Source organism: Megascapheus bottae, chromosome 8, assembly GCF_031878675.1.
Source record: "Megascapheus bottae isolate mThoBot1 chromosome 8, mThoBot2.hap1, whole genome shotgun sequence".
In the NCBI taxonomy this organism is placed as follows: Eukaryota; Metazoa; Chordata; class Mammalia; order Rodentia; family Geomyidae; genus Megascapheus; species Megascapheus bottae.
Genome location: NC_143516.1, coordinates 28,806,497 through 28,832,897, shown reverse-complemented (window position 1 = coordinate 28,832,897; position 26,401 = coordinate 28,806,497). Strand labels below are relative to the sequence as shown.

At 35.9% G+C, this 26,401-nt stretch overlaps 1 protein-coding gene across 3 annotated transcripts in view; it reads left to right on the top strand.

Annotated features, from left to right (window-relative positions):
• Nkain2 (sodium/potassium transporting ATPase interacting 2) overlaps nt 1-26,401 on the top strand; it is an 839,889-nt gene that overhangs the window by 139,012 nt on the left and 674,476 nt on the right. The window contains exon 1 of one of the 3 annotated variants that reach the window (XM_090338191.1): nt 9,698-9,756. The exons of the other annotated variants lie outside the window; for them this stretch is intronic. Within the exon in view, the coding sequence (XP_090194317.1) occupies nt 9,742-9,756 (15 nt within the window). The 5' untranslated portion in view covers nt 9,698-9,741. Of the gene's footprint in view, nt 1-9,697; nt 9,757-26,401 lie in introns of those variants that run through there. 3 annotated transcript variants of the gene reach the window in all.

The following is a 26,401-nucleotide window of genomic DNA, read 5'->3' as shown; positions in this document are numbered from 1 at the left end:
TACTCTGTTGCAATGAAAATAACACTTCAGTGAACAGCCCACCTCTTGGTTATCACTCATTATTCAGTGGAATCACTGGAAGAGTTATTTATAGATGCTTTACTAGGGTCAGAACAGTCATGTGTGTTTGATAGTGCATTTAGTTATGAAATTTTAGTGGTGTTATAACAGCTTAGAAAACTCAAACCAAACACAAACAACACTGTGATCACAGGGTTGCATTATTACCCTTCATTGAGCTTAAGTATTTAATCATTAGATATATTTAAATTATTGCTTAGGTAAATATCTGTTGACACTAATTGATTCCAAAGGGATTCTTTCTTGATGTTTGTTCTGCAGTCCTATGAGATAATTCATTTATCTTTATAACTTTGCTGGGCTTGAAAAAAAAGACATGTACCAGCCCTTTCATCATATTTCTTGTTTATGGCTTCTTTTTTCACTTCTGAGATGTCTTGGCCAGTTACACACACAAGTAGTACATTGCCTTGTTCTTACCAATTTCCTTTGTCAGATTTAGAGTTCAAACACTCTTCTAGATGGCAGATACTGTGGCTCATACTGTGAGGTTTACCTATAATAAGATTTGATACCTTGTTTCTGTGCCTCAAAGTATAACAACTTGAGTAAATTCATGGAAATATAGTCTAACCCGCTTCAAGGACTTTACTTTGTTCTTGAGACTTGCCCCTGTTATTTGATACCACATAATCACCTAATATAGCCTAGTTTTGTTTTTTTATTCCTTCTCCATCAGATAGTTTAGGAAATTTCTGGAATTCTGTTCTGTTGTTGGTAAAGTATTACTGATTAGCCTTCCCTGGACTAATATCATATCCATAATTGTAGCTATATTCTATGTCCTAGAGTTACTAATGCAAAAAAGAGCAAAAATGTCTTTCCTGACTCCACACTGTCACAGACACTGTGATAAAATAGCTATAAAGTCTGAGGAATTAATTTTCCCTTTAATTAACATGTCTTGTGAATAATAGAATTTATTTTTTGGCTAGTTGTGGGGCTTGAACTCAGGGCTTGAGTACTGTCCTTGGGCTTTTCTCAAGGTTAGCACTCTGCCACTTGAGCCACAGAACCACATCCAGCTTTTCCACTGTATATGGTACTGGGCAATCGAACCCAGGTCTTCGTGCATACTAGGCAAACACTCTCATCATTAGGCCAAACTCCTGGTCCCCAATAGAATTTATTTTTAGGTTATAAAAGTTAAGTAATCACTTGCATTGTTCTTTATTAGGTGTAGCTCAATAAGTATGATTTCTAGAAATTTTTAACATACCTTAATGTATTAACAAAATATTTCAATAAATTCTTTGAATTAAAACCATAGCTCTCATTTAGGGTAGTATTTCACTTTACCCTCTTGGGATTTGCTGACCTATCTAAGAGACTAACAGCCGAATTTGTACATCCTGTTTTAATAATCGCAGTTGACCTTTTCTTCTCCTCCTCCTGTTTCCCTCAAGAACCCTATCACAACTTGCTCTGTCACAAAGTGTACGTACAAGTAAACTCTCTCTGTATAGATATTGAATTTCAGTTGTGTCAAATTGAAACTTATACTCAGGTGAGATGAACCTACATTTTGAATGTTTAGTTCAAGTTTGTTTAGTTCTGATTCGAGTTAAGTCTTCTATGGATGACAGAGCCTTCAGGACAATTTCACCCTCAAATTATTCACCTGTAATTTACAGAAACATCTGTTTCTGATACCAGAAACTACATGTTGTTTTTTATATCAATATCAAGTGCATTCAGTTTTTATTATGGCACTGAGGAATAATGCATAATTAATCCAGTTATTTCAAAATCAGTAACCACCTGTATATTCTTATTTGCATAATCAAAGGGGAGGTTTATCACTGCAGTACAATACTCTTGGTAGGTTAATGAGGACTTGAGTTGCTGAGCAAAAGTATTTCCCTTGGAATTAAAAAAAAATCTTGTAACTTATCATGTCATTTTCCTAAAGGGTTAGTTGTACTTCTTCCCTTATTTGGATCATCTTTTTGTTATACAGGTTGCCAAACATTCACACAGCAAGACCAAAGGAGAACATTCTTAGGAAAGGATCACAAAAGCTCAAGAGCTGTATGCATATTACCATATAAAATAATATTTATCAAAATGAACCCCAAGAAATGGAAACAGTATGTTTTTTTCTTTGTTGCTGTTTTGTTTTCTGTACCTTTTGTCTTGCTTATAAGTGTACCTATTTCTGGTAGCAGAAGGGGGTTACAGAAAGGGTGGGAGAAAGTGTGAACAAATAAATGTAGCAGTGGTGCTCACTAAACAGGTTGAAAATGAACTATAAAACTTGAGGATGGTGGGAGGGAAAAATAAGAAAGAGCACTGGTAGGGATGGCACTATTCAAAAGGAAATGTATTAATTACTCGATGTAACTATAACCCTTCTGTACATCACTTTAGAACATACTAAAATAAATAAAAATTTGAAAAATGACCTTATATTTAGCTAAAAGTTTTCAGAATTTGTATGTCTTGCTTAATATGTATCACTAATATCGCTGACATTTTAATTTTGAATTTTCTTTAAATTTTAACTACATATGGTATAATTAAAATATATCACTAAGAAATAGTGCTCCAGTATGGAAATGAATTAGATATGCATTAAGTTAAACTGATAATTTAATTTAAAAACCTAATTTTACAAGGAGCTTCAAAAGTTTGAATGAAATTACCACTTTGAAAAAAAATTATTTCCCTTAAGGAACTTGTCTTTTTTAGAATTTTGAAATGATTTGCTTAAAAAATCATTTGTCATGTATAATGATTATGTCATTCATTGTGTTTTACAAAGGAAAATCCGCTAGAGTTGGAAGCAAGCTTAATGAATTGCTTCTAGCTGCAGAGAACAAGTTCTGACAATGTAAAATATAGAGAGTAAAACCTGTAGACTCTGGAAGCCACAATGTTTTCTTTCCTAGGAATTTCTACATTGGTTCCCCCTTGTCCCTCCATTGGTATAATGTTAAATTTGAAGGAGTGCATCTGATTCTTCCAGTCATTTCTTTTTTCACTCAAGAACTGAATGGAGAATACTGTGATCTGGACCATGGTATTTTCAGAGGACCATGGCCTGATTGATGTTAAAAAGGAAATGGCTACCGAACTCAGTGACTCTTGCTTATTGTCTTCAGGGTCAGGAGTGTGATCCAGGTGGATGTTATAGTTAATGTATATCAAGACTTGCACTGGTGACTTGCACCTGTGATTCTAAATACTCAGGAGTGTTAGATCTGTGGCTCCTGGTTTCAAGGCAAACTGATCTTCAATTAACCACCCAACAAGCCAGAAGTGGGTGGAGCTGTGGCTCAGATGACAGCATGTTAGCCTTGAACAAAAAGTGAAATGACAGTACTCAGGCCCTAAGTTCAAGCCCCAACAGTCTCAACAAGCACAGAGTATTTGGCTCTTTGATACCATCTAGCTTAAATGGAACAATTATGGCCATGTCTTATTCCATGAAATGTCAGGTTATGTGAGAAGAACTTGAGCAAAATAGCGACATTTTAGATATTTTATACAGACAAACTTCACTTGTGTACATTACTCTCAAATCCTCTTTCATGCTGCTTTTTCACCCAACTCAATATACAACCAGAATATTTTCTCAATCGTGGATTGCTAGAATATTTTATTTTATTTATTTTTATTTTTTGTCAGTCCTGGGCTTGAGCTTAGGGCCTAAGCACTGTCCTTGGGTTTTCTCAAGGATAGAACTCTACCACTTGAGACTCAGCACCACTTCCAGCTTTTTTCTATGTACGTGGTACCAAGAAATTGAACCCAGGTCTCCGTACATGCTAGGCAAACATTCTACCACTAGGCCAAACTTCCAGCTCAACTAGAATACTTTAATTTTATTTTTAAGAAACAAGAGCAAGCTGCAGAACTTCTACTCCATTAGGTCATAAGCAGAGAGAGAGAATCCCAAACTAACTTTAAGTGAAACTTTCATCTGCTCCACTCATTCTTATCCTATCCTTCTGGATTTGCATGAACACCAGCACTAATGAGATTCTGAATATCTGTCTTTTCTCTCGGATTTGTGGTGTTCTCCACTGGATATCACATTGTCTAGCTCCTTTTCAGACCTTCAGACCATTATTGGACCCAGAAAGCAGAAATATGTTGTAATAACTTTTCCAATAAAGAATCTAGAAGCAGAGGGAGGAAAATGACAATTCGGGCAAAACTTGGTCCTAATCATGGAAATTATAGGAGTGTACTGAAAGAAAAGAAAAAAACCAAGACACAAAATGAGTGAAGGGAGCAGGTATAGAGAAAAATGAGAGATAGATAAAGTTTGTGAGACATACTGGTACTTATTCATTCAACATTCTTCAGGACACATTTTATTATATTACATGTGTTATAGTTGTAGGACAGAAGAATATACACTTGACTCTCAAAGAAATAATAAAGCACTGAGAAAAAGAAAAGCCAGAAACTCAGTTTTGCTGTATAAGTGTAAAACTGGTTACAGAAATTAATGGGAACACCTTATTGTTTGTGACTAATGGTTATGTTACATACTGATTATTATACAAAAAAAGCATTTTGGTTTTATACTAGACCCTCTTCCCATCTGATAAGCCTGTTCTTTCCTCTTTCACATTCATTTGCTCAAAATTTAAATATTTACTTCATTTTGCTTGCAACATTTCATTCTTTCAAAAAATTTTTATTGATATTTTTATTAAAGAATTTATTAATGTTGATTTTTACATCATATTTTAAATGACAAGTTTAACAAACAAGTGTTCAAGGAGGGAATCTCTATTTACAATCACTGGGACTTAGTATTTAGAACTTAATCAAAATTAGGCTAAGGGTTTGTATGTCATAGAAACATTAATTTATGAAATAAAACATGTCTATAGTCATAGTTTTTTATGTCTATATAGTTATGTTTATATTTCCATTACCATGTCCATAGCTTTGGGTATGCAGTTATTGAGTCCTCACTCTTGTACTCTTTGGATTTTTTTGTTATGGAAGTAACTACACTTAAAAAAGATTTTTATTGAAATACATTGATTGTATAAAGAAGTTTCATTGTGACATATCCATACATGCTTATCCTGTACCCTGTCTACCTTACAATCTCTATTATGTTCCCTAATCACTTCTTAGCACAATCTTCACTGGTTTCATTGCTCAGTTTTCATGCAAGTAAATAAATTACATAGGCTGTATTCATCCTCATCCGTTCTCTTTATTCACCTTCCTCTCTTCTTCTGTCACTGTCAGAGCCTTTTATATTCTATCATTCATTTTCTAACATATATTAACACTGACAAGGTGGGTGTTTATGCTTAAAATTTTACATTATAAGCACCTAGCACAGTTATATTATACCATAGAAATTCAATAAAAGCACAGTGGCTGCACCAATGTAATTGAGTTCTATGCATCTTTGCTTTTCAATAAATAAGATAATTTCAATTACTGTTATTCTTAATATACCTAGATTAAAAAATTAATGTTGAAACATCTTCAATCGCATTAAGAAGTGATTATATATCTAATTATCTTCAAGGTTCTTTAACTCTAATAACAGCTGTGTGTTGTACGGGATTATCTTACACGATAGGAATTATCTATTTTACATTAAAATGTATTCTTACAGGATTGTTATTTGTTCTATACCACTGTTGAAAGAGTATACCAGGAAACTGACACTATTTCTTAAAATAACAAGCAGATGAATAGATTAAAAACCTTAATTTTTTTATTTATTTTGTACATTGAATTTTTGTGGGAGTATTATGTGGATTTAAAAAAATTAAATCACTCATTTAAAATATTTACTGTGTAGATAGTATTCTTTAGAAAATGAAGTATGTTTTATGGAAGTAAAATAAAAAGATAACATTGGCTATTACATTGAATTATCATGAAATTGGCAATAATTTCCAGGTAGAATTGACATTTCCTGCCAGTGTGTCTTCCCTAACGCATACCAACTGTCCATACAGGCTCTGATCCTGCAAAGACAAAATGAGAGGAGGTGTGAAGGTCCCAGAATTTCAGCATCTCAGACACTGGGCTATATACACAAGGTGCTCTTTAGACAGTGTGAGTTCTGTGAATCTGTGACCTTGGAAGTTGAGAGATTGTTCTATGGACAAAGTAATTTCTGAGTCATCAAAAATGAACACAGGTTTACCAAATGTAAAACTCTGAGACGTCCCAGCGAGATCAGCATCTAAAGGATCTCTTCCATGTACATGGAGCAATCTCCTTCTCTCTAGCCACTAGACTTCTGTGGAGCAATGTTAGCATATGGCTGAGTTTTTGATTCATCCATACATGACATAAATACAAGGCTGCAAACCAGCCCCCATACACATCCTCACAAGTCAGGGCACTGGTTCTCTTCATAAGAACTCTGACCACAAGCCACACTCACCTCTCAAAGGCCCTACCTCTTAATACCAACTAGGAATAAAACTTCCAAATATGAGTTATAAAGGGCTAAAGACATTGAGACATTAGCAAGCAGTTATCGCTAGCTGAGACCATTTTCTTTCTCCTCTCTATAGTGATGTATATAAGCTTCTTGAAATCAGTGGCATAGGCTGAGTTGTTCATCTCATTTTCATACCTTACAATAGTCAGTGAATTAGTAAGTATTCATTGAGTAAATTGTTACTTTTCATAAGCCTGGAAAAAGAGCGTGTTACAAACCAGAAAACAAATTCTGAATGGATAATAGTTTCCTTTGGAATGGTAGGCTATTGTTCCTTGTAGGTTTCTTTTTCTTTTGCCAGTCCTGGGACTTGAATTGGGCCTGAACACAGTCCCTGAGCTATGTTTGCTAAAGGCTAGCACTCTATCACTTGAGCTACAGTGCCACTTCTGGGATTTTCCATTTATGTGTACTGAGGTATTGAACCCAGCACTTCAGATGTTCTAGCAAGCACTCTACTACTAAAGCCACATTCTCGGCCCAGGGTATTGTGCTTGAAAATATACAGTTTACATTATTGAGGCATTTTCTTTGAGGTCAACCCCAGTATAAACTTTTCACCAGCACTACTGTCCATCACTGTCTCTGTTAGTGCTATGGAACTGCCTTTCTGCTCTATCGCATGCCTTGGAATCAGAAGACATTGAGCCAAGGAACCTATGGCTTTCTGTGCTATGTTCCTCTTCTCTGCCAGGAATCCTTCATGTGACTCAGGGAAAAAAATAAGGGAGAAATAGATGTAGCATGCACAGCCTCTCTACTCATTTTTTGATGCTAACTTTGGGAAGTGATTGTTCTAAAATATAATTTTACATATTCTATTTTTCCGTTATTGTAGTTAGTTGCAGAGCTTGAACTCTGGCCCTGGGCATTGTCCCTGAGCTCTTCAGCTCAAGGCTATCACCATACCCCTTGAGCCACACTTCCATTTCTGGTTTTCTGGTGAAAAATTGGAGGTAAGAGCGTCACGGACTTTAGTGCCCGGGCTGTTTTTGAACCATGATCCTCAGATCCAGGCCTCCTGAGTAGCTAGGATTACAAGTGTGAGCCACCATACCCAACTAATTTTAGATATTCTTGAACATGATCATTCCTTAGTTTCTATCATAATTGGTGCAGGGATAAGTTTCTAGTCCACTCAAAATGAAGATTATTCTGTGGATCAAATTAGGCTTCTGTTTCTTAAGATCTATTAGCATCATGTATGTGACAGATATATTGATTGAACTATGAAAATACTTCCTTCTTCATTATGTAAATGGATATCAAGTGAATACTGTAGCTTTGAAAATGGGGATTATTTCTTCCAAGGATATATCTCTCCTATTGTCTTTTAACCTTTATTTTTATAATATTATGGATATATATAAAAATGTAACTTATTGTCAGACCTTGTGAAAGTTCAGGGATTGATGTAACATACTATTTAAAGGGGCTGGCGTTATAAGTCTTCTCTGACCATTGTATTTGTTACGAACATATGTTAGAATATATCATTTTTCAAAATAAACATGGAAATATTACAGAAAGTTATCTAACTTCACCTTTTAATGAAAATATATGCAGCCCAATTTTATAAAACATCGTGGTCAAATAAAAGTGAATATTAGCTGAGATTGGTTTCTAACCATAATTTTGTAATTTCTCATTAGATAGAAGTCAGCTTTCAGCTTTACTCGGTGAAATTTCATGTATAATAAAGGACTTTATGCTAGATGACAGACCTTCTTTGAACATTCTTCAGACTCTCTTCCTCAATGAATGGGAATATTGACAACTGATCAATCTGATCAGTGATGGATGGGAGATTTAATTTACATGAGTACTTGAATGGCAGAATGTCGACCTGTCTTGTTTTGCCTATGCAGTTTTTCCAAGGACCAATGGCTCATGCTTGTAATCTAACTACTCAGTAGTCTATAATCTGACAGATCAAAATTTGGCTCCAGTGGCAGAGTACCAGCCATTAGAAGGAAAGCCATTTTCCTGCCAGGGACATGAGCATGAGGTGTCAGCATCTATGTTACCACCCAAGGTCCTGTGGAAAAATATGTACATATACATACATATACATATATATGCTTACATATAATTACTACAATCATATTAAAACATTACCTCAATTGACATTTGCAGGAGATGTATGAATGTGTTTCTCTTCTTGTGAAGCACTATAGTTTATAACAGTATCTGTCATTTTCAGTGATCAGAAAGGCACATTGGCAACTGTAAGTCTGGGAGTGACATTCTAGTAAAGAGGACAAAGCAGGAAAGAACAAAACAACACTGCAGTACCATAAATGCACTGAGTTCTCTCCTGTGTATCATTTTCAATGACAACAACAACAAATAAGTCTTAAAACTGTGCATAAAGTCTTGCTTGACATACACTACTATTATTCCCGACTCATTAAATACTTCTGTGGCTATAATCAAACTTGTTTAAAGCTCATGTGCTCACAGACTAGAAGAACACTTTAGAAGAAATGTGAACAACCAAAGCACAATCACCAGCATGCTATTATTGGTATTTTTCAGCCTAATACAGTTTCTGTTCCATCTACTCCCCTTTCTGAACACTTTATGTCTGAACACATATGCAAATACAAAGCCCTAATACAGTTCTTATGGTGTGAGCACTTGAGCTACATTTATGTATCAGAAAATTCATTATATTAGATGGCTTGGAACAATTATTTATTTTTGTGCCTGAGATTATATCTAACAGATGATGCCTTGAACTCTGAATGACCACTGCCACTAAGCAATTGTGAAGGGATAGAATCTATGTTCTGTTTTTGCTAATAGTGGAGGCCACATTTCTAGTATCTGAGATTAAAACTGTTCCCTCTTTGTAGAAATTCTTAAAGTGATAATGTTAGGTAGTATTGCTTCAAATACTGATAATCAAAGAATGATGTAATACTCATAAGTTCCAGTTTTACAGCTGACCAATTCGGTGGGATTTCAAATCATCCTTTTCCCCATCCTTATCAGTGAGTATGGTATATTATGCTACCTTCTGCTGACCAACTTCCCTCCATTTTCTCTCCTCTATCTCTGTCTTTGACTCTGTCTCCCTCTGTTTCTGTCTTTATATGTATCTCTTTCTTTCTCTCATACACACAGAATTAACTCTTGAAAACATATGGGTGCAATGATGTAATGGATCTGAACCCAAAGTATCCTCACTGGAGATGAGAATCAACACCTAAAGAATGCATTGGATAGAGGTATTGTATTGAGAAGGGCATACTTGACCATCCTGTCAAAGTTAGCAGGAGCTTCCGTATCCTTATCTCTCCAACAGATCTGTTTACCAATTGATCATATTTCTTAAAGAATTCGTTATAATCCTACTTATGTTTCATTTTGTTTTCTCTCTTAGACTTACAAATTCTCTGTCAGATTTTGTGCTTTTATCAGCTCTTGTTGGCATTCTCCTCTTTACTGCAGGCTGGTGACTAATGGAATTTCACTTTTCCTCACATTTATCAGCCCACTGCTATTTTCTTCTCTGCAGTTGAAGCTTGCCATGATAGGAAGCCTTTACTTATTTCAGGAAGGAGAGGAATGTTAATGATCTGATTGAAGCTCATGGGGGCATTTTAGGTAGAACTATCCACAGCATGGCTGAGGACTGTGCAGTCTGTGCAGCAGCTTGCTAGAGACATTCATTAGGCTGCCTTTTTGTGACTCATTGTTATCTTCCAAGTAGCTTTTAATGTTTGGAGAGAGGAAATAGAAGGGGAAGAGGTGAGCTTAAGAAACAAAGGTAAAACATACTTGCCTTCAAAGCATCTCACACAGAAAAAGTTGAAGTAGCTTTTTGAAATAACCAAGCTTACTTTTGAACACAGCTCAAATGTCATCTGGATGCTTCCCCTCATTACAGAAAAGTTTTGAGAGGGAAAAGAGCTGTCCAGAGAGATTTCTTAGTACAGCAGTTCAGGTTCTAGAACATGCCATTGTTCTGTTCCTTTCCAGATTGCAGAATTTGGCAAGTGGCCTCACTTCACTCAGTTCTAAAACAAGGAAAATAATTGTACTAGGATTATAGTGTTATAGATCTTGCATTATCTGTAACTATAAGAGAGAAGGGATTTATGTGGGCTGACTTTTCCAGAGGTCTCAGTCTATGGTCATTGACTTCCTTCTAGGCCTGAGGCAAGGAAAAGGTCTCCTACTGCAGGGCATGGGAGGAGAAACCTCCTCCTGGCAACCAGGAAGCAGAGAGACAAAGGGAAGAGGAGGTTAGGCATACGACAGACCCTTCAAAAGCATACCCTCAGTGACCTACTTTTCCCGAACTGCTTTTACCTTGTAAGGTTTCTACACTTCCCTACAGCCAGTTGATTCTAGTATGAATCCAGCAAAGAGTTAAGTAGTTGGTTAGGTCAGAGCCCTTGTGAATTCAATAGCTTCCCCCAACTCTGGGTCTAACCAGTGCAATGGGTAACATGAACCTTCAAGAAATGCTTCTTATCTAAACCATAACAAGAGTTACATTGACTACTACACACAAAGTGGTTAGAGGAGACCTAAACCATTGCAACCCTTACAGTGAATACATATATAACAAAGATAGGAACAAAATATTATTTTAAAGATTTTTAAGGAGACATTTAGCGAGTCAGTTTTTCAAATTTAAATATTATCTTTTCAGAATAACCTCTGAATTTTAAAGGGGGGCATGATATTGCTGATTAAATATTTAAATCATTTTTATTGTAGCTTCTGTATTTATTTTAAGAGAGGTTGGATTTATGAGACAGCAAAATTGTAATGTGGGATGTTATACACAATTTATGGTGTATTTAGGCCCTCTGTATAATCAACATGTACTGTTCATTTATGTCCATTTTATAGGACTAGGAATATAATGATTATATTTTAAATTATTACAGTGTTTTACCATTGTTTTGTCTTTTCCTTTGTAGCATTTTGTTGATCATATCTATGATTTATTTTAAAAATGAACTCTTGTTCAGGAGCACAACATTCAATTATGAAATCATTCCTAGGGGAAAATGCAAGCTGTTTTATAGTGTGATTCTCAGGAATGCACTGTGATGTGAAGCAGAAATTACATACATCAATTTAGTTTTCTTTTATTTCAATACTATCTCAGCCTTCAAGCTTTATCCCCTTTGTTCTAATAGTTTGGAACAATTTAGTAAGTTTAGTAAGTAAGTTAGCAATTTAGTGAACACATTAGCAATCTCTTACTCTTTTACTTCTGTACCTCAATCTCCAGAATTTTGTGGCTGTTGCCTCTCCTTGACATCTTCTGGTTTCCATAGATTAAATTAGTATCAATTGCCTGGGTCAGTAATGTTATATTGCTTCATAAAGCTGTGTGAATGGCCTCTGATCACTTTAATGTAAGTTCTAGTCTTCCTGCTCTGAAGTATAAAACCTTTGTTTAAAAGTGATCTCTGCTATACCGACGTAAGTTTCCTCTCATCTCTATATCATATCTCAATTTCCTCATTTCATTACATAAAGGACATGGGATATAGAAAGGGCATAAGTAAGAGTTCCAGAAATGATTAAAGGTTTAAAAAGTAATTCTTAAGAGAAAAATGTCAAATGAATTTGGAGTGTTGCCCAGCCATTTCCCTGCATCCACATTCATCCACTTTCTATCTAGTTCTCCTTGCCCCATCTGGAAGCTCAGATCCCCTTCTGCCCTTGGAAGCGGGCCAGCCCACATTGCAAACTAAATGAGCCCTGAATTCATTTCTTACCTAACAGATCTGAGCAAATATGTTTCCTGGTCCCATTACTCGGGCTCTTGTTTTATTCCTTCTGTTCATTTTCTCACCTTGTACCGATTACTAGTTTGCAATTTTTGTCCTTGCTTTAATTCATTGCCCAAAGGTAACCATTTTCTTCGGTTTTATTGTTTATTTTATTAGATCCCTATTTTCTTCTGAGTCTGTGCTATTTGTCTGTGGGTTTTACTTCACTTAATGTTCAGAATGTCACCATAACCTATGTGATTTTTTTCTTTATTGTTTCTTTCACTGTTTTTGTTCTTCACCTCTCTTCCTTCTCTTCCTAGCATGTCTCTGTCTCTTCCTCATGTCTCTTGCTTCTTTCCTTCTCTGTCCTTGTTTGTTTCTGTCCTTGTCTAACTTTTGTTTTTTAAATTGCTATTGTAAAGGGGATATATGAGTGCATTTCTTTTTGAGCAGTGTCACCTCTTCCCTTGTAGTCTCCCCATTTTCCTCTCTCAACCCCCTCTTCCACAAGTTGTACAGTTCATTTTTAGGGTAGTGTCTAGTGACTATCACTGAAGCATTTGTTCAGCCTTTGTCCCATTTTCTGTGCTTCCACTTACCTTTACCAGACCTATAAACCATATAAAAGACAAAACACAGAGAAATAAAAAACAGTAGCAAAGGAGAAAACAAACAAAAATTAAAAGCAACATAAAAATCTCTAATTTCCATTACTTGGAGTTAATTTAGGAAACATCATTTTATCTGATCATATGCTCATACTTGTGGAGTCATTGTGCTCATCTCCTGAAAATATCCTTGTTTGGTCTTAGTGTTTATCATGTCCAATTGTAATGGTTTTTTGTTTGTTTTGTTTTTGTTTTTTGCTTTTTCCCCATCCAGTGTGTTTACTTGTAGATTTATAGGCACATTCTAGTTATTACAAATGAGGGAAACAATTGAACTTTGTGTCTTTGGTTCTGCCTTACTTCACTTAATATAATTCTTTTCCAAGTCTTTCTATTTTCTTACGAATGGGGCAATGACATCAAATTCCATTGTGTGTATATGTGTATACCACAGAAGATGTTTATATCACATTTTCTTGATCGATTCATCCAGTGAGGGGCTGGGTTGATTCCTTATGTTGACTATGCTGCAACAAATGTGGCTTTGCTGATAGTTTTAATGTGGCCTAGTTTGTGGTCTATTGAATAAATGCCTAGTAGTAGAATTGTTGGATCACTATGTTTAGTCTTTTGAGGAACCTCAATACTGCTTTCCAGAATGATTGAACAAGTTTACATCCACCGCAGTCAATTTTAAATGGATCAGCTACCTCAGTGAGGCCAAATACTATGAAAATATTATAGGAAGAGATAGTAAACTCCATATGGGTCGACTCTTCCTAAGTAAAGATCCAGAATCATCTCTTAATGAGTCCTGTTCTTAAGTTTTGTTTGTATATGATAATTGGTATATAATAAAGCCCCATTAGATGTACTCAAACTATTTTTAAATGCTTGAACATTAGACATGCAGCATTAGATGGCTAATAAATGTTGGCAAGCTTGTGTAGGTGGCTGTCATACAGTTCCAAAATGCTGCTGAAGCTAGCCCATCCAAATTGTGGCTACAGTTTGGTTACACCTACTGTTCATGGTCCATAAAAGCTTAAATATCAGAGCTGGGCACAGTGGTTCAAACCTTAAGTCCTTGAAAGCAGAGATGGGGAGTTATAGTCCTATGGTAGCCAGGGGAATAAAAGTTGGTGAGACTCCATCTCAATCAATGACTGGCTGAAGTATATGCACTGGTCATCTCAAACTATGGCTAAGTTCAGTGGCACAAGCCTGTCATCCCAGCAAAAAAGAGAAACATTATTGGGAGTATCCCAGTCCAGGCTGTTTGGGGCCTTAGTGAGACCCTCTGTGGAACTTAACTGGCTCAGAAAGACACTGATGGAGTCACTAAAGTGAAAGAGCAGCTGCTTAGCAAGTGAAGCCTTGTGTTCAAATCCTAGCATCAACAATAGTACTACTAATAACATAAAAGTTTACACATGACTTGGAATGATTCTGGGCCCAAGAGTTGGCTGGTTCTGGAGGAAAGCTGTAGCAATCTTAGGAATCTTCACATTGATGGCTGCCTCTTTTGTCAGGCTCTTTTGAGTAACTCTGGGAAGAGCCTGAAAATGCAGAGCACTCTTTGGTTTTCCCATTTGATGAATCTCACTTGCAATTAGCTGGTGGTTTTCTTTCTTACCTCAGAATTTATTCAGTAACCTCCAAAACAATTCTAATCACTTTCTGCAATCTGGAGCTTGAGGAAGAAGCTGAGGCAGCAATTGGAAAAAGTCATTGATTAATTAATATCGTTATTTAACTACCAAAGCAACTTTCCATATGATTTCACCATATATGAATTAGAGGTGTTACTAGGGCTGGGGATTATCTTAGATATGCATTAGTGGTGAAATAGGCTTTCACATATTTTATATTCCATATTGTTTTTTTTAAAAAAACTTGTAAACCTTATGTTAATTACTATAAAAATATATGAAAAAAACTTAGATTTAAGTCAGTATTGAATGTGATCTCTAAGCAAGAGAATTAAGCACTGGTGGATGTCCTTTGGAAGAGCTATAGAAACAATTACTGGTATCAGTTAAGCAAGACAATACAGTTATTTTTTTCTGTTGTACTCAAATGTCCATAACTGTAAACAGTATACTATAAACATGAAATAATCGTCTTTTAAAAATGATATTAATGCAGATGCCACAAAATATTTTATGCTCAGCAACTACTTATTATCTATCACATTTTAAAAAGTTGGATAATTAGGACTACTCCAGTGAAAAACTTTGTTGTATACGTTTCTCAGGGCATAGTCCATCTTTCCTGACATTTTTATTCTATAATAAGATAATTATAATTTCATGATGGAAATATTAGGGGCATAGTCCTTTTAAAGAAAGCAAAATCTCTTCAATTCCTTAATAATTAAGGCTAAATAAATGAAAATAATAGTAATAATAATTTAAAATAAACAACTCTCCAGAGGTTTCAGGAATGATATGCAGAGGAATTCCTTTTCTAAGTTTCAAAGAAAACTATACCTAGGATTGCTCTTTAAGTACAACTGGAAATGAATAACATTTTCTTTGTTTTGTGAAACATTGTGTTCCTCTTTCACAATTCTTGCAAATATCTGTCTTATTTTACCTGTTTTATTAGCTCAGACTACTATTAGAAAGTAAATTTCCATAAATGAGTGCGTGTATTGCTGTGTTTTAATACTATGAAAACTTGGAGGAATTTCATCGATGCTCTTTCGTAACTCTTCAAAGTGTGAAGCACATTCAATTATTATTAGTGTAATTAGTTTCTGTCATGTTTTTCTGAGTAGTATCTAGCTGAGATTCCCTGGGCAGCCACCTACTAATTTTCAAGATAAACATCACCTCTGCACTCAAAAATATAAAATGTCTTCTCTGTTTTCTCTGCAGCTCTTCTGCTTTTTGTTACCTTGTCCTCTCAGTGATGTCAGCTTTCTGTGTCTTCATTGGTACTTGGAAAAAGTACATTTTGTCCCAAATACATTTGTGACAAAAATGATACTGGAAAAAAATACTTCCTGTGGCTTTTCACCTGTAAGTGTATGTAGAGCATGCAAATGCAAAAAAGACAAATATATCTTCATACAATGGTAAATGTGACACAATTATAAATGTATTTATACACACACACATACACACACACACACACACACACACACACACACACACACGTGTGCGTATGAAGAGGGTATTGAGCCCTGTGCTTTCGATTGCATAGGAAGATTAGTGGTAATTCTTTACTTTGTTATTGCTTCATGACTCAGAATCAGAACAATCCACTTTGAGAAAGAGAAAGTACTTGAGGAAGTGATCGCTAGCTCCCCAGGGAATCTCAACACTTAACTAATTGTGCCTATAAAGTGATACTCTTAGGGCTCACTTAAGAAGAGAAGAGCATTCAGGTGCCACTCAGGATGTAAAATGATGAATTCTGGATGTTCATTTCCAACAGATGGACAAGTCCTAAAGAAGGCAGCCAGGAAGGCAGCAGGTGGAAAAGGCAGCAGGAAAGCCAAGCCACTTGCAGGAGCACTTGACATTAATTACACCTGTTGGAATTCTTGCCCAGCCTTTTGTTTTCAAATGTGTTCTCACTATAATCACTGCATATGGAGAGGGAATAGAAAAGCAGCTGAGGACTGTACACAAGAAATGGAGCACTTGTACTATGAAAAACAAATAAAAGAGGGTGAGCTGCTGGGGGTACTTCTCTGGCTTGAGTCCCTCAATTAAACACATGTCCAAAAATAAGAGCCAGGGGCACCATTACTTAGAATGGTCCACATGACCAAGTACTGGGATTAAGCAGGACAATTTAAAAACCCAAATGTTTGAAGCTGTGAAAACATCTGTAGTATGTCTTTTGTTCTATAGAAGTTACTCATGTTGCTCAGCCCTAAGTGATTAAGTAAAAGATTTTTGTTTCTCCGTCATTTGAACTGATTTTTTGGGGTAAATTTCCCCATTTGATTAATGTCACCTAAATAGGGCCTGTACCCTTCTTTTTAGGCCACCCCAAATCTTTGGCCATATAAATCACACAATGCTGGTCTGAAATATCCTTATCTGTCTTGAAGCATTCTCCTCATTATTTAATGTCTGTTCCATTTTACATGTAAAATAAAGCATTCATGCAATTGTGTGAAACCTAAGCATTTATCCTTCCTAAAGCTGAGAACATTTTTTTCTTTAAAATATTTTATTGTAAAAGTGATGTACAGAAGCATTACAGTTGCATAAATTAGGTAAGGAGTATGTTTTTTGAAGTGTCATCTCTTCCCGTATTTCCCCCCATTGTTTTTCTTCCCTGACCCCCTCCTCCACATGTTGTACAGTTCCTTTTCAGCACAGTGGCTAGTGAGCACCCATTTATATTAATGTCCCCTTTGTCCCGTCATTTCTGTGTGCCCCTTTAATCCTCCCCCAAACAGATATGTTTATATATGATACAAAAGATACTCAAATAAAAAACTGACAAAGGCAAAAGAAATCCATAAACCAAAAGAAAAAGAAAAAGCCAAAATAACAACAACAACGAAAACAACAAAAACAACGACAACAAAACACTTGTTTCTAGTTCTTGGAATTCATTTTATTGAACATCATTTTTGATGATCATATGTTTATAGGTATTATGCCATTGTGATTCTCTCCTAAGACTATTCTCCCTTGTTCCACTGTGAGAATACTTAGAGTCTGTGTAAATTAAGATAACTCAGATTTATGTTGCCTATTTTGTATTATATATTGATAAATTGTACCTACCTTTAGTATAATAAAGTTTAACATTTGTGAATAACTTCACATGCTTTCTACAAAAGATAGCTCAGAGATTTTTTTCTTTTTTAATAATTTCTTATTGTGATTAATAGAAGGGTTACATTATATTCACCAGATAGAAGGTGCATTACTTCACAAACATTGATACCCTTTTTCATGACATGGTCCCCATTTCCCTCCCCCCCCCCCGCTTATCTTGATTTCCCCCTTCCCTATCCAATTTCAAATAACCAATTAAGCACATATAAAATATAGCAGATAACAAGGTGAAATATTGTAACAATATGAGATAACCTAGGTATGGCAAAAGAGATGAGAGATAACATATTATATAAGGACAACAGTCACTCATTATATGGCTTTTGTTTCCTTATCCTGGAGGTCCTTTCATTTAGCCTCATACTATTTGGCCTAATGTCTCTGAAGATTTTGTTCTATTGTAAATCTCTAATAGCTCAGACTTTTTTAAAAAAATAACAAAAGCCTGAGATCCTCAGGAATTTGAAAGAGTTGTTGATTTGGTGTTGCCAGGAGAAATAACAACTTCCTTTTCTTTTTTATTACTTTCACTTCTTTTTTCCTTTTTATTTCACTGTTTTCTTCTCTTCCATTCCTTTTGCTCCCCTGAAAGGTAGCCTAGAAATCATATCATCAATAGCATTGTGCTACAAATCATATCACCAATAGCATTGTACCTATCTTTTACATTTGAATGAGGAAATCTCTAATTCCTGTCAGTTCTAGGACCACTAGTTTCCTTCTGTAAGTAAACATGTTTTCATGTGGATCACCAAATATTTATAGTTAGTTCCTTTGCTCACCATCCTGTTGCTTCATATCTTCATGGTAATTTGAGCCCTATATGAATCCAGTGGTTGCCGGGCAAGGTTTTTAGTTTGTTGTTTGTTTTTTTCTTTTTCTTTCCTGCTCCCATGCCTCCCTTTTCAAATGCCTTTTAGCTAATGTTCATCAAGAGAGTGAATACATAGAATGGTGCCAACAGGAGAAGGGACTCTATCTGAGAAAGTGCATTTCTTTACAGTGCTGTGTCATATAGTCCTTTGAGCCTTTTGCTAGAAAATTCAAATCAAGTATCAATAATGCCTTTTTAATTGTATAGCCGAGAATATTTTTATAGCTTTTCTTTTCTGCAACATATTTTGTATTTTGTATACACATATACTCTGTATACACAAACAGGAGTTACAGTTACATATGTAAGGTATTGAGTACATTTCTTTTTTAATTGTGTTAGCCCCTCCCTCATTCCTCCCACTACCCACTCAATTAGCTCCCCTCCCTCCTCAGCTTATAAATTTCATTGCCAACATAGTGTCTAGCTAGTATTACTATTGTGTTGATTTACCCTTTGTCCCACCTTTCTGTGATAAACTTATATACAAGACAGAGGGTATGGAAATAAAAAATGGTGATGACAAGACATAAATCAAAGGAAAGAAAATGCAAAAAATAACCCTGAAAACAAAAACCTCTTGTTTCTATTTCTTGGAGTTTATTTTGATAAGCTTCATTTATATGTTCATCTGCACCAAGCTATTGAGATATTGTGATCCTCTTGCTAAGAATATGATAGACAAGTTCAAATCAGGGAGTCCACACAGTTTGTTTGAGTCTGTCTTACTTCGCTTAATATAATTTTCTCCAAGTCTTGCCATTTCCTTACAGATGGATTAATGTCATTTTTTGTGATGGAAACATAGAATTTCATTTTATGTATATACCACATCTTGCCATACCCTAGCTATGGCAAATAATGCTGCAATGGACAATATCATTTGAGGGAAAACTCAAATTTTATAATTGCTCAGAAAGACAAAATGGAAATACACACTAGGAAGCTGGCATTTAAAAGAGTATGTTGGGGTTAAGGACAAGAAGGTAGATAAATGAAGAGGAGAATGACAGTGTACAGTCAACAATTCAATGTAAATCCTACAAAACCAAAAAGAGTGAGAGAAAGTTCAAAGGAGTGACATTGAGCAATATATATTGTTTTTATAAACTGCTTTGATAAATGGCAACTCTTTTGCAAGCTATTTAAAATAACTTTAAAAAACATTGTTTTTGTCGGTCTAGGGACTTGAACCAAAGTTCGTGGCCCTGGGCCATGTCCCTGAACTCTTCCACTCAAGGATGCCACCCCACTCCTTCAGCCACATTGCCACTTCCAGTTTTCTGGTGGTTAGTTGGAGATAAGAGTCTCTTGGACTTTTTAGTGCCCAGGCTGGCTTTAAACCATGATCCTCAGATATCAGCCTCCTCAATAGCTAGCATTACAGGTATGAGCCACCATGTCCAGTCAAGAAAACAAATCTTTAGGAAAAGATTATCAATTTTCTCTTCAGGTTCCTGCTCAGTTATCAGTTATTTTCAGGGTGGGTGTAGCACAGTTCTCATTTGTTACTATGTGAAAACTGATAACATCCTCTGACTTCCTTCACTTTCAATAGTTATATGTAGTGAGGAATTTTCATGGATGACATGAAGTAAAGCATGCTTTTGTTCAGTTGGATTTGGTGCTAGTGCTAGTATTAGAACTTGAACTGTTTCTTTTTAATTTAATTTTATTTTGGGGGTGTTGTACAAAAGGGTTAGAGTTGCATTCATCAGGGTACATTACTTCTTGAACATTGTTACCCCTTCCCTCCCTGCTCACTCATCTTGCTTTTCCCTTCTGTTCCCATTTTCAAATACACAAATAAAAAAAAATATATATATACCAGGTACCAAAGTCATATGCAGTAACAACATGAGATAAACCTTAAGGGGAAAAGAAGAAAAAAAGAAATATAGTTTCACATTGTACATTAAGAACAACAGTCACAAAGATAAACTACTTGTGGAACTTGAATTCTTACCTCATTCTCTGCTTGGCATTGGAAATATATCACTTGAGCCACACCTCCTGTGTTAGCCTTTTTTTTTTGGTTATTAGAGGTAGGAGTTACTTAGATTTGTCTGTATGGGCTAGCTTCAAACGTGCATGCTCTCAGGTAGCTAAGATTACAAGCATGAGCAACCAATGCCTGGATAGGAAAGTACTTTCATCAAAAGAAAAAGGCAGTTAAAATGAAGGATTTCTTTTGAAGTTAAGGATAAAGGAATGAAAGTAAATACGATTGTGAAGAAATGAGTGAATCCAGCTACTAGAAATGAAATCTAACTAATGGTATAAGGTGACATTTCTCAACAATAGACAGACTTGGGACTATATATATGCACTCAGAAATAATGGCTTGTTGCAGTTCAATAATGTCAGTCAGGATCTGCATAGCAATTCTGGCTTTTCTCTCATGCCTACAAGATGCCTGTACAGCTCTGAACAGTGTATTTATATTTGAAATCATCAATCATTATACCTTCAACTTATTTATCAAACAAACAAAATATTTTCCAGAATTCAGTCTGCATGTAGTTTCTGATATTTACATGGGCATTGTATTCATAAACAGCAATTTCTTTGTACATCTACCTAAAGATAATAAAATATATCATAGTAAAATATACTTCAAAAGTAACATTTGTTTCAGAAAATGTTCATTATACATACATCTTACAGAAGTGTAGTATATACTACTAAGTGTCAATCCTTGCCTTTTGACATGTGTTCAAAGGACTTTAAAGTGCTACTGTCTGTCTATCTGTACTGTCTGTGCTGACTGTCAAAATGGATGAATTCTTGGCATTCTAGTCAATCTCTTTGTGTCAGTTTGAAAGGTACCCTGTTGTTTGTCTATTATATTGTTATTGTTCTAGGCTAAACTTCTTGGAAGAAATCCAATAAAAATATCCTTTAGGAAAACCTGTTTCTTTATCACATCTAATTTAAGCAGTCATTAGATCCAGATGATTGTCTGGGATAGGAAGGACTTGGGATATTTTCTTATCAGTTGACTGCTACATGAGTGAAATCTAAGCAGCATGAAACAGATTAGGGATCCACTTTCCATGTGAAAGTTTAGCCCTTCATTATAAAGATTATTAGGGCTGAAAGTTGATATATTCCTGTGGATCTGTAGCTCCAGTGGTAGAACATTAACCTTGAGTTCAAAAGCCAGAGACAGTGTTCAGACCCTGAATTCAACCATAGACCTAGAACCAAAAGAAAGGAAAGGGAAAAAAAAATGTGGAGGAGGAGGAAGAGGAGCAGGAGGAGAGGAAAGGAAAAGGTGTGAGGAAAGGAGGAGTGAGAAGTAAGGGAAAAGGTGGAGGGTTATGTGAGAATGTGGAAAGGGGTGACATTGATCAAGATATATTGTATTCTTAATCTACTTTCTTAAATGGAAACTTCTTTGTACAACTCCTTATAGGTAACAAAAGATTTTTTAAGTTGATACAGTTCTTGAAAGACTTCAACATTTTTTTCTAAAAAGTTTTAGAAGTTAAATTATTTTGAAATTGTATGGGCAACCAAGATATACTATTTTTTAACTGTATTTTATTGTTTGTGTAACATATAGAGAGATTACTGTTACATTGGTCACACAGTGGGTACATTGCTTCTTGAACATTGATATCCCTTCTCATGTTTTACTCCCACTTCCCCTTGATTCCTTCCCAATCATCTTGATTCCCCCTTCCCTTCCCTATTTCAAATAAATAAATGTATATATATATATTGTACATATATAATATATTAGGTAACAAAGTCAGATACAGTAACCACATGAGATTAACCATAAAGGGAAAAATGAGAAAAGAAATGACTTCACATCGTATATTAAGAGCAACAATCACAAAGATCAAACCTCTTGTTTCCATATCCTAGAGTTCATTTCACTTAGCCTCATCCTATATGGCCATATGTACATCGCTTTTTAGCTGTTGTGATCCTCTGTTACGAGAATCCTAGATATCTATTTGTCGGGGTTTTTAGAACTCTTTGCCTCCTGACCAGCAGGAAGGGCAAAGAGAACGCGCCCCGACTAAGAGGAAACCCAGAAAGGTTAGGGCCGGCTGGCTGGCTACCTTCACCCAGTCCTCCCTTCTCCAGAGGGAAGACACAGACGCGCCAGAGAGAATGTCAAGGCAGCGCATGTTAAGGCCTCCCAGACCTTCTCAGCCTGGGGGTCTGAGATCTTCAAACCTCTGCTTTGAAATCTAGACGCTGGGAGTGCCTGGTCCTCATTCTTGGTGTGAGATTGCCCCATCTTTTCAGGGAGACATGTACGTCATAATCCGCTTGGCTTGGCTTACAGACAATTCCACTTCTGATGAGGGTTCCTCTCATGTCCCACGTTTGGGCGCCAGAAATGTCAGGTTTTTAGCACTCTTTGCCTCCTGACCAGCAGGAAGGGCAAAGAGAACACACCCCGACTAAGACAAGACCGACTAGGGCCGACTGGCCGCCTTCACCCAGCCCTCCCTCTCCAGAGGGAAGACACAGAGGGGCCAGGGAGAATGTCAAGGCAGACTCCTTTAATGGGGAAATACTAGGGACTAAAGTAAGATGCAGGATTGTCTATTAACATAAAAGTAGGCAGGACAGGGGGAGGTAGGTGCTGTCAGAGAGGGTGGTGGGGCCAATCCATGGGTTCCAGGTAGCCTTATTTTACATCACAAACCACAGCCAAACCTCCCAACCAGGAGACAGGCAAGTTGGATCTCCAAAACCAGGAAGTGAGCACTGGGCCATGAGGTAGGCCTTTTACCCTTGATGTGACGTGCCCCACATCTATTAGTTACTACAAATAAGGGAAACCATGGAGCCTATGTTTCTTCGGATCTGACTTACCTCACTTAGTATTATTTTCCCCCATTCATAAGGAAATGGAAATACTTGGGAAAGGTATATTTTTATTAGATTTAAACAACATGAATTATTGGTATGTATTTGGTTTTAGGTCATCACAGAACTCGAGGAGTACTTGTAAGAAATAGCAAAACAGAAGGTGAATTTCAAAATGAGAAATTCTTAATTTATGGTGAACAGTGGTACTAAGATCATAGTAACTGAATAATACTCACAACCAAACCATGGATACTGTATGATGCAAAAGAAAATAAGTTAGTCTTTACAAACCTTTGCATGTTAAGAGTTCAATAAGATACAAGAACATGATATTATTTCAGAGAGAGTCCTTATTATGTTGACATTAGATTTTTCCCTATAAAGAAATTATAAATCAATATTAAAATCCACAAATATGTTCCTAAACTTTCATCTATTTTTGAGACAAAATCCTGCTTGTAACCAGGGTTGGCCTCCAACTCACATAGTAGTTTGTTTTCAGGCTGGTATCAAAATTTGCAATAGCCCTTCAGTTCTGGAATCATAGACATATACTGCCATATCAGTATTTTCTCTGTAGGTTAGCCAGGTGTTATTGGCACTGGTTTCTAGGAACAGGTTAATTTTCTTACCCTAAAAATCACAGAATTCTTGAATGTTTTCTGTCATGGATAAATACAAAGTTGTTATGAGTCCTGTATAGATGATCAAATACATATATTGTTGTTGGAATGTCCTGATTCATGTTAAGTATTGAGTCTGTAAAATTAATATCAGCTAACCCAGACTTAATATTATGAACATTTTACAGCATTATATTTTATTACTTTAATATTTGCTGTGAGATTTTTCTCCGTAACTTAGATACCGAAATAAATTCTGTCAGTGTAAACCTAACATTTAAAAAAACTAATCCAGTATTTCTAGCCTCATCTCTCAGCATCTTCTTATCACAGTAATATGGAATGTTCTCCTTTCCAAATAAATCATGCCTGTTGGAAACATTGTCTAATTTCACGACTAGATCTTATATTTTTCTCTTTTGGCTATGCAAAATCTTGTGATCAAACAGCTTATCACTGGTAGTTAGAAATAGCAATTTGAATAAACTATACTTAAAAATGAGAGATAGACCAGTTTAAATATATGAAGCAAATTTTTGAAGGGAAAAATAGAAGGCATAGCAGAAAGGACATAGAACTGGGCACTGGTAGCTCATGCCTTTAATCCTAGCTAATCAGGAGGTGGAGATCTGAGGACCTTGGTTCAAAGGTAGCCCAGGCACAATAGTCCTTGAGACTCTTGTGTCCACTTAACCACCAGAAAACCAGAAGTGGCACTGTGGCTCAATAGGTAGGGTGTTAGTCTTGAGCTGAAGAGCTCATAGACAACGCACAGGCCCAGAGTTCAAGCCCCATGACTGACAAAAAAAAAAAAGGAAAAAAGAAATGAAGGCTAAAAAGTACAAAATGGAGAAAGAGAAACCTTATTTTAACTACATCTTACCTGTGTCTGACCAGTATCTGGCCTTCCTCAGTAGACGAAAACTAGATTAGCAATGGGAGGTTTAAACTGAATATTCACACCATATCCAGTTTGCTTTCTGGGCTTGTGTTTATCCATCATGTTTCATTCAACATAACCACTAAATTATTATGAACTAATTGTATCAACTTTGGGGCCAAAAAAGTCTTCAATTATTGGACATGATAAAATTTTCCTTATATGATTCAAAATGGCAACAGATGAATGCTCTGTTAAAGTAGAAGAAACCTATTCTATCCTACCTGTTCAGAAAGTAGAGTTTGGGAAGTTCATGTTTTGAAACTAGGTGGGGTGAAACAACAGCAAAGAGCTCATCTTAGGTAGTTAATAGCTACTGCGGTAGGGAAAGTGTGTCATTTATGTACAGGGGTGGATGAGTTCAGGAAGTTTACTATCTGGTCAAGCCAATATATGAAACCATGGCCCCTAAATAATAAAGCATAAAGGACTTGGGATTATAGCACAAGTGGTAAGAGTACATGCTCAGAAAGTACGAGGCCTTCAGTTCAAACTCCAATACCACTAAATAAATAAATCAATAAAACCTTTAACAGGGATATATCCTCTAAACAAAAAGAGAACCATAGGATTGTTTTAAGAAAAAGACAACTCTTACAAGAGAAAAAAATTCCTTATGATTTAAAAAAAATATGACTAAAAGCATGAAATTTAATTTTAAGAAGAGAGGTATAAAAATGCAAGTCAGAGTACTTTCATGTAAGGGTGCTCCAGTGGCGCAATCGGTTAGCGCGCGGTACTTATATAACAGAGTACTTTCATGTAAAGGATGAACATGAATCTGTAATATCTGTTCACTCATCAACAAGGAAAATTATTAGCTCCAAAGGAGTACATCTTTCTAAAGAACAAGAATTTTGTATAAGTTCAACCTGAAACAATGCAGGTCACACAAAAAGTGATTGGATCTTCTGTAGCTTTCTGTATTGTCTCCATCAGGCCCACCAAAATTAGTACTTTTTAGGAAAAAAGTATTTTATTTTAAAGAAGAAAGGAGGCCAAGAAAATACTGGGTTTTTTAAATGAGACTGAAATGACTAGAGTAGCTAGTTTATTGGTTCCTGATTTTTTTCTTTAGATTAAAATTAAATATATTCTAGTATAACAACTGTGGCCCTAGAAATAGAAATTAGCATGATTTTTCCAGGAACTCTCTCTGAGTGGCTTCTATAGAGGCCATGAAATCTTCAGTGGAGGTTACAGACTTTTTATGGGTAACTATCAGAAACTGAGGAAAACAAAAGAAAAGAATTTGAAAGTGCAAACTGTTGAAATAGTTTCTTATTTATTTATTTTTGTCAGTCCTGGGGCTTGAACTCAGTGATGGAGCACTGTCTTTGAGCTTTCTCAAGGTTAGCACTCTAGCATTTGAGCCACATAGCACCACTTCAGGCCTTTTCTGTTTATGTGGTACTGACAATTCGAAATCAGGTCAT